The 9,957-nt window shown below is 42.7% G+C and overlaps 1 protein-coding gene across 2 annotated transcripts in view; it reads right to left on the reverse strand.

Moving 5' to 3' along the window:
* Window positions 1-3,637: 3,637 nt before the first annotated feature.
* The window catches only part of LOC106748405 (zinc finger CCCH domain-containing protein 11A-like), a 13,518-nt gene continuing 7,198 nt past the window's right edge, over window positions 3,638-9,957 (reverse strand). For both annotated transcript variants that reach the window (XM_014626871.1, XM_014626870.1), the window contains exon 6: window positions 3,638-4,756. In XM_014626871.1, coding sequence (XP_014482357.1) covers window positions 4,041-4,756 — 716 coding nt within the window. In that variant the 3' untranslated portion in view covers window positions 3,638-4,040. The remainder of the gene's footprint in view (window positions 4,757-9,957) is intronic.

Consider the following 9,957-nt stretch of genomic DNA (forward strand, 5'->3'; position numbering starts at 1 on the left):
GAGAAAAAGAGAGAGAAAGAAGAAGAAGAAATAAAATAGTTTCTAAGTCGGTATTACGTTATTATTTATACTCGTGTAACGAATGGAGCCAAGAGATAATAAACGTGAGTTTGTTGTGTGTACATCGTAAGAATATCGACGGTCATTTATATATATATATATAGTTGATTCTAATTCTCTAAGTATTTGAAAAAAATCAATTCGTTCTAATTTATATCCGGTGCAAGGTCAAGAGAGAGAGAGAGAGAGAGAAAAGTGAGAGAGGAAGAGAGAATGAGAAATAAAAGAAGAATGACCGAAAACGCCGATTGTGATTTCCCTTAGGCCAGGTATGTTAAGCGTACGATTATGCATTCTAAATAAATAGTGTGTGCATTTAAACGAGAGTTCTTTTAATATTTATTTTCTAATGAAAATTTCGTTCACATTATTCCAATGATGTTCGCTTTTAGTTGTATAAAATATATAAAAATGAACTCATAATGGGTCTATTGTATTTAAACACTCGTAACATATTAGACCAGTTATTCTTGCACAGCATTTGCACAGCATCGATGTAAAAACTGAGTTCAAAGATGAAGTTGAAAACTGAACTGCCATTTCTAATTTAACTCGATATAGTTCGGGAAATAATTAATAATAACGTCACGGAATTAATATGTCTGAAAAATAGAGACTTCAAGCTTTAAAATGCTTTTTGAACCATCCTCTTATCGTTATTTTTACGGAAGTTACAGCCAGTTGAATTTTACCTGTTTTAATACAAGGAAAAAGTACGGCTGACCCTACCGTTGAGTTGTATCACGCCCTCAATTCGCCAGTAAGTACGGTGGCGGCTCGTAGCGGAAACTTTTGAACTAAAGTTTGGCAGAAATAACGGGTCCGATAATTCTGCCTGACCCCTCAGAGGTTCCTTATTTAAGGGGTCTTAGGAATTATCCTCTCAGCTTTCTGTCGTATTCATCGCCCGTTTCATTTCATGCGCGGATAAAAAGAATATGATATACCGGAAAAAAATATATATTTTTTCGATTTAGAGGCGAGCTGCGCTTGTTGCGTTGCTCCTGCCGTTTTTGACCTGCGGATGACTCAAACTTCTGAACGTGTCGGAGCATCTCGAAGAATTCTCCATCAGCAGTAGCGGAGCAGCAACGGTCGCAACAAGAACACGGCCTCGTTCATCATTTTATCCGCGCATCTTTACCGGTAATAACGAATGATAAGAACCAGATGTTCGTGCAATACGTTCAATTTCAATTTACCTGATTGAACCGAAGTTTATTAAGTATTTAATAATCATTTTTTTTTCTTCTTTTTTTTGCGAAAACCGCTTTGTCAGGGATGTTAGGACAATTCCTGAGACCCCTTAAATAAGGAACCCCTGAGGAGTCAGGTAGAATTATCGGATCCATTATTTCTGCCAAACTTTAGTTCCAAAGTTTCCGCTACGAGCCGCCACCGTACTTACTGGCGAATTGTGGTCGTGATACAACTCAACAGTAGTGTCAGCCGCCTGAAGATGAGTAGCACTTCTTAAGTAGTACGACACGATGAATTGTCAACCGTACTTTTTCCTTGTATTAAAACACAGGCAAAATTCAACTGGCTATAACTTCCGTAAAAATAACGATAAGAGGATGGTTTAAAAAGCATTTTAAAGCTTGAAGTCTCTATTTTTCAGACGTATTAATTTCGTGACGTTATTATTAGTTGTTTCCCGAACTACAACGAGTTAAATTAGAAATGACGACAGTTCGGTTTTCAACTTCACCTTTGAACTCAGTTTTTACATCGATATATAATTTGCATAAAAAATGCGATTCATGCATCTTAAAGGAGAAACTTTTAGTTTTCTATTCATTTTCTAACGAACTTCCTACGGTAATTCGTTTAGCTTTTGTGAACGATTAAACTTAAAAGAGTCACTGTTTATTCATAAGCGTTTATTATAAGCGATCAAAGCAAATAAGATGGTTTTTTCTTCAACGTTTAAAAGCTCGGTTAAAAAGAAATCGCATTGGAATGTGCAAATATACAAATTAAAGAGGAAAATCTTATATTTCATGGAGTAAATGCGACATGAAAGGAAACGGTAAACAATGAAGACATCATTACTTTTTGCAAAAGTATAACAATCATATATTTATCTCAGCTTAATTTCCATTCGAGAAGAAAGACACTGTATTTTATACATTCAAACTAGAATTCTATTGCAGTTTGTCAGTTAATTACAATTAACTCCGAGACACTTATAATCAAACCTTCCTATATTCGCAATGATTTATTGCAATTTCATTAATTTCAGTATAGATTAATTTATACTAAGTATATAAAAACTTACAAAAAGATGTAATATTTCGTAACAACAATGTGCATTTATTTTTGTGACGTTCCTACTTCTGTAAACTCAGTTAAAATAATTCTCTATGATAAAAATCAACCGACGTTCACAAGATAATTAGAAGATTACCACTTCGGATTCTCGCGTCGTACAGTAAATATCTGTCCAACCCACGGAATTGTTTTAAACGGTGATCACTTAATTATTTCGAGAAAAACTCTCATGTCGTCTGTCTCTTGTCGATTTACAGTTTAGTAATTATATTTGTCGATACCTATAATTTAAACGCGGTAATTGTAATTATTATTTACATAATACGACGGAACAAGTCGATTGAAGTCGACGACGTTCGCACGAATAAATTCTCTGTGAATTGTACCGGTAAGATTGAGAGAACTGCATTATTTACAAGAACATGCTTGAAGCTTAAAACCGCGATATTATTTATATATCTATGTCGTGTTTTATACATTTCCTAAAATGCGGATAATGTATAAAAATTTGGCATCGAGTTAAGCGCGCGGGAGTCTCACACCAGAAACTTACTGTGGATCTTAGAATGCATATACTAGTGTGCAATTATACATTATGTATATACTGATATATAATCCCTCTCTCTGAGCATTATCACGAGATCGTATCCGAAACGTGCGCGCGCACACACGTGCGCGATAATACCTATCTATTTATCTATTCTCGCGATATCTCCCGCGAAGTCGGGCGCACAGTGCAAAATGCAGCCACGTTTCCTCTAGTATGCACACACTCTAAGGCTGCGGGTAGCATACTTTCAATCATTCTCACATAATTCCTCAGGCTCTAATTACTCACCATTTTCTTGAATCGAGAACGTTCTCAGAGCGCGCTATTTTACTGGCTATCTTTCTAGTTAATTACTTAGCTACCTTAAAAAAAACGTACAAGGTACGACGATAAAAGTAATAAAAATAATAAAGTAATAAAAATAATGTAGCCACTTCACTCGTCGAGAGAAGGATGATGCCGCACCGGCCGCGCTCGTTCGTACAGAACGCGCGGAATGCGTCGTACCGGCCACCGCTTCTTCGGCGTTCGTCACTATAATTTACTCTCGCTTAGAGGATTCTGCGATAGTGACTCCAGCCGCCCGCACCTCTTCGTGTCACCTGGTGCGCGACTGCTAAAGGCTGCTATACACAAAGTTACCTGAGCGAAGACACAGATACAGCGTAACATTAGCATCTCAACTGTCTCGACGGATATATATGCCAACAAATATATATATTTATATTTATTTATATATATGTATATATATAATAAATATTTATTTATATATATATATATATATATATATATATTTCGTGAAATACCGCGACAACATTGCGATGCTTATATATAGCGGCCTCCAGCGAAAGAGTATCACAGAAGACGAACGTTCTATACAAACTCCTCCAATTCCTTCTCTTCCTCCTCTACGCTCCTCGCAACTTTCTCATTGTTTCTCGATTTTTCCTCCTTTCTTCTTTCCTTTCCGATGTGAGAATACGCAAAAATCTCGTAACATCGCGTCCGCGAGGCCACACCCCGGAAACTACCCGCCGGTAGTGCAATCATACTACACCCCCCTTCCTACAATTTATGTAATCTATTTAATTCATGCTACACCTCCGATATCAACATAACGCGAGTTATGTACAACTCCCGATTCTCGTACGATTCTCTACACGAGGAAGTCGTCTATGTCCTTGATTATATCCTCGGACGTCGCGTCCAGCCTGATGTACTCGTCGACCTGGCACTCCTCGTTCAGCTGCCTGTTGTTGAACAGTTCGTTGTTCAGTTGCTCCTCGCTCAGCTGATCGTCGCGAGGTCGTCCCGCCGCTTCGACAGGTGGCTCGACTTCCGTGCTTCTTCCCAGGGACCTTCGCAGTTTCACCGGAGCTGTGGACTGCTTGCACTCGGTCTCGCCGAGTTTACGTTTCCCCGATGCGAGCCTCTGAGTCACCGATTCGCTCGACTTCTCGGTCGCTGGCTCGGTCGGCATCGCGAACATCGAGTCACTGGAGGAGCCCGTCGGCACCTGTTCCATATCCTCCATGGGTTGGGACGCGTCGTCCGATGCCAAAACATCGGCTGCAGCAGCCAGCCTCTCTCTTTCCCTCCTCTCTCGAATCTCCGCGAGGGTGAGGATCTTGAAGTCCATATTTTTCTCCGGCTGCTTGTCGTTGACGATGCTCAACAAATGTCTCCTACCGTGCCAGTTAGGCTTGGCGGTGGTCGTGGTGCTCGCGGACGTGTCCGACTCGTCGAGCTTGTAAGCGTAATAAGCCGCGCTCTCCGCCTGAATCTGCTCCAGACGCTGCTGCTCGGCGCGGTCGCAGCGCAGCGCCGCTTTCTGCTTCGTCTTCGGCGACATTACGGTCTCGTTGTCGGAGTCTGAAAGAGAAAACAACGTTAGGAATAATGTAGCTGGGAGTTTCGTCTTTCGCTGTTCTTGCGTTCGACGACCACCCTTCGGTGCTACCCTGAGAAGGCGCGGTCAGGGTCACCAGGGTGATCACCAGGCGTCTCGCCTCTCGCGTCATTCTCTCTCTCTCTCTCTCTCTCTCTCTACCCCGTTTTTATATAATAATTATTGTTATATTATATTTCATTCTCTCTCTCTCTCTCTCTATCTATCTATCTATCTATCTATCTCTCTCTCTCTCTCTCTTTCTCTGTTTTCCTAATCGTGAGATCGATTTTTCCGCCGGTCTTTCCGTCGAAATCGCTTATGTGTGCACATATACCCGGATTTCCCTCGCTATCGATCGCGAATGCTTGTAGCGATCTATTTGATCGAGAGACACGATCGTGTGAATACGTCTCGACACAATTCGTGTCTCGTCGTCTCAGCAAGGCGAAAAATTTTGATCGGCGTGCAAACAGGCACGTGAGACACGTAATAACAAGGCATCTTTCATAAGTGCATATCTTTCCTCGCGTCGAAAGCAGTACTATCGCAAAAAAGTGACGCGATGCGTAGCAAACGTTTAGTAATACGATATACTTCGCTGAATTCTTTATAATTAATCGGTAAAGACAGCGATACTTACCTCTGCCCTCATTCTCCCTGACAAAGTTGCGGTTTTCGCAAAAAAAGAAGAAAAAAATGATTGTTAAATTCTTAATAAACTTCGGTTCGATCAGTTAAATTGAAATTGAACGTATTACACGAACAACTGGTTCTTATCATTCGTTATTATCGGTAAAGATGCGCGGATAAAATGATGAACGAGGCCGTGTTCTTGTTGCGACCGTTGCTGCTCCGTTACTGCTGATGGAGAATTCTTCGAGATGCTCCGACACGCTCAGAAGTTTGGGTCATCCGCAGGTCAAAAAACGGCAGGAGCAACGCAACAAGCGCAGCTCGCCTCTAAATCGAAAAAATATATTTTTTTTTCCGGTATATCATATTCTTTTTATCCGCGCATGAAATGAAACGGGCGATGAATATGACGGAAAGCCGAGAGGAAGTAGAAAATTGCAGACAAAAGAGCAGACACGTGCGGTATCTGAGAAAAATTCGGGCCGAACTGATCGAATTCCTGCCAATTGGATTAGACGATACATCAACATCGCTATGTTGTTTACCGAGTTGTACCAGTAAATTTAAGTTTCTGTTCGGATATCGGAGAAATCGCAACGTTCGAAGAAAACTGTGTGTGTGTGTATGTGTTTCTTACGTAATTGAAATATGTAGCAATGTTTTAACGTGATAAGTGTTGTTTGAACCACGAAAGCGAGATAGAAAGAGAGAGAGAAAGAGAGAGAGAGAGAGAGAGAGAGAGAGAGAGTGTGTTGTGTGTGTGTGTGTGTGTGTGTGTGTGTGTGTGTGTGTGTGTGTGTGTGTGTGTGTGTGTGTGTGTGTGTGTGTGTGTGTGTGTGTGTGTGTGTGTGTGTGTGTGTGTGTGTGTGTGTGTGTGTGTGTGTGTGTGTGTGTGTGTGTGTGTGTGTGTGTGTGTGTGTGTGTGTGTGTGTGTGTGTGTGTGTGTGTGTGTGTGTGTGTGTGTGTGTGTGTGTGTGTGTGTGTGTGTGTGTGTGTGTGTGTGTGTGTGTGTGTGTGTGTGTGTGTGTGTGTGTGTGTGTGTGTGTGTGTGTGTGTGTGTGTGTGTGTGTGTGTGTGTGTGTGTGTGTGTGTGTGTGTGTGTGTGTGTGTGTGTGTGTGTGTGTGTGTGTGTGTGTGTGTGTGTGTGTGTGTGTGTGTGTGTGTGTGTGTGTGTGTGTGTGTGTGTGTGTGTGTGTGTGTGTGTGTGTGTGTGTGTGTGTGTGTGTGTGTGTGTGTGTGTGTGTGTGTGTGTGTGTGTGTGTGTGTGTGTGTGTGTGTGTGTGTGTGTGTGTGTGTGTGTGTGTGTGTGTGTGTGTGTGTGTGTGTGTGTGTGTGTGTGTGTGTGTGTGTGTGTGTGTGTGTGTGTGTGTGTGTGTGTGTGTGTGTGCGAACGAGAGAGCGAATTATAAGCTTTCAATTTTAGAGTATTCCCTACTTCTAGCGATTAACTCTTCTACACCTATTTAGACACATACACATACATTAGACAACACGTTAAACATTCGTTTTACAAAGATTTGCCCCGCACATTCACATTGATATACACATACATAAATAAAAATAGCACAAGGCGCGTAATAAAGGGAAATTAAATTTGACGGTTCATAATTATAATTTTTTATCACAGCTTTTTATCTCGGAAGTTGTTCGTCCCATTCTTACTTAAAACTTGACTTTTGCCTCGACGCTTATCGATTTAAATGTTTTTGAACAATAGCTTCGTTCTCTCGAAGGAATCGATAAAAAATTATATTCAAATATACAGAGTGTCTTTTCGCTTTCAACTTGTTAAGCTTCGCGGGCGAACGTGTGGAGGACGGTGAATTTTCTTCCTTCTTGGTAAAATCATTACGCGCTGCGAAAGAAGAAGACAACGATCCTGCGAGAGCCGAAACCGAGAAACACCCTGTATATATGCGTGCACATACAGATACACATATATATCTACTCACATTTCGGTATCGACTTCTACGAGGAGGAGAAGCTTAACATCGTCGGGATGTCCGGTGTCGGCGAACGATCACGGTTGTCTCCCGCGTCTTTCCCGCGTCAGATGTATCTTCTGAAGGTACATGCGATTTACCTTTGCTCTTGTTTCTATCCGCTTCAGGCCGGCTTCTTCACGAATCGATTTTGGCGATCGCGAAATCGCAAAATCGCGAATGTACACCTCTCGTCGTCCGTGAGAGAGAGAGAGAGAGAGAGAGAGAAAGGGAGGGAGGGAGAAAGAGAGAGAATACACACCTCTCATCGTTGTCGACTCGACTTGACTCGACGAACTTGCGATTTCTTCAGCAATCTTTACATTCTTTATCCAATGCAACGCTTTACTTTGACGAAACATTCAGTCAGGATCGACCGGGAAAATTCGTTTGTTCTTCTCTCTTCTCGTTTCGTCAGCGCAAGATTCACGGGAGAGAAGAGAACGAACGAATCGTTGTCGATCTCTGAGAAATCTCGCGAGATCGGAGGGACACGATCGCCACAATCGTAAAGCACCTTCCTAAGGCGAGAAAAGCCTTACAGCGTAGAGATACAAAAAAAAAAGGAAACGCCATCGGCGAGACGAGAGCGTGAGCGGATATCGCTGGCTGAAAGCGCTCGATCCCGTCGCCGGCGTTCCCGAAAAACAAGAGCGAAGTGAGCGAGGTGGTGTGTCGAGGTATCAAGTTTATTGAAATCCAGATATCATCTCAATGAAAAGTATTAATTTTTCCATTCGCTTACATCAATTCGTATAGTTAATTGCGCATCGCTTACTTTAGCATAATCGATCTTTCTCCTCCTCCTTCGCGTTCGGCCGCGGATCGGCCGAGAGAGAAAAGGCTCTATATCGTTTTGCTTCTTTTTTTTTCTTTCCTTCTTGCCTTCTTTCTTTCTTTCTTTCTATATTTCTTCATCGCTCGCACTCGAGACAAGAGAAGCGGTACGAACACACGCGCGCACTTTTGCGCCGGATCGACGTAACGATATCGCGGGTGGCCGTCGTCGACACTCACGACAGAACGAACGCCGGTCTTCCTTGGTGACCGGTACAGCAGAAATGTCTTCAACTTCCGAGAGAGAGAGAGAGAGAGGGGGGGAGGGAGAGGAGAAAATTGGAGAGTGAGAAAGAGGAGCTCCCACGATCGTGACACGTCTTGTCCACGAGACAACAGGACGATTCCGATCGATTGGCAAATTCGACGTCGGCCCCGGATCGTTACGTCCACCGCACATAATCGAAGGACTTGTCGCACGGCCGCGACGCGACCGGGCCCGAGGTTGCGGCAGCGGCGTAACTGAGCGCAACGTAAAAAAAAGCACGGAAAGGAAAAATTAAAAACGGAAAACAGAGAGAGAGAGAGAGAGAGGGAGAGAGAAACGAAAGAAGGCAAAGAAGAACGAGCCCTGGTCGCGCGCACGGCCGAAGAGAAGGGAATCGTTCGCGACAACGAAGTGTCCCAATAATGCGAGACGATGTCGAGGGTGAGGAAAACGCGCGGATACAAAGTAAAGGTGTGACGGTGTGAGCAAAAGCAACCGTGCGGTGTATAACGACGATAAGAACGATAAAACGAGAGATTGTTGTTCCTCTCATTGTCTCTCTTTCCTTCTCCCTCATTACATGTTCGCGATTACGCGCTACGTAAATTATATCGTGCGGCCTATACATGTATATAAATTCATTAATCTATAAGAAAGAAAAACAATTTGGTTTCTATTCCAAGTACACACGTCCTCCGTCACAATCGAGAACGACGTGGTGTTGGTGAGCTCGAATGTCGGAAGGCTCGACAACGAGAGTAATCTCACCCTGTTGATTCGCAAGAGAATCAACGAAAAATCTTAAAACTGTCTAATAGGAAATCGAATACCCGAATCTCGGATCGACTTGAATCTCTTTAATCTTTGTTCCTTTATCCGTAATTAGTACGTATTTGTACGCAACTAGAGGGAACTTAAGACGATAAGAAACAGGAGCGCGTTACAAGCACTCTGAGAATCGGCGTCTCATTGCTGAAACGTTCGAGTCCGCGCCAATCAATAAATCGATCGATCGATCGAAAGAGAGAGAGAGAGAGAGAGATGCGCTTAGAGTACGCGAAAAATGACTCTGAGAAAATCTCAAACCAACAAGTTCCTATAAACAAATAAAAAAAAAAACAATGATCTTATAGAAAACACGTGATGTTAGCGAAGAGAGGACGAGCATCGCAGTTGCGCTGCGATCGCTCCCTTTTTAAATAATTTATATATGTATCGTATATAGTATATATAATATTCTTTTGCTCTATTTTTTTTCTCGTTTTTGTTTTGTTGACGCACGCACAGGACGCGCTTTTCCACGCACGCACGCACGCATACTAATCGCGCAATGCGGGCAAGCTGTACGCGCGTAACAGGCCGTGGCAATATATAGGAAGAACATATATTCGCTGTCTCGGAAGCAAAACATTCGGAATGTCCGAAGACATGCGCCCACGCACATTCATCCGAAATATTATGTCGGCCGAGAACCGCGTCTTTTTTCCGCGCCCGCCGACCGGCAGATTCGCGAGGGTACCGC

The sequence above is a fragment of the Dinoponera quadriceps genome, unplaced genomic scaffold (assembly GCF_001313825.1).
Source record: "Dinoponera quadriceps isolate SergipeBrazil2010 unplaced genomic scaffold, ASM131382v1 scaffold2183, whole genome shotgun sequence".
NCBI lineage: Eukaryota > Metazoa > Arthropoda > Insecta > Hymenoptera > Formicidae > Dinoponera > Dinoponera quadriceps.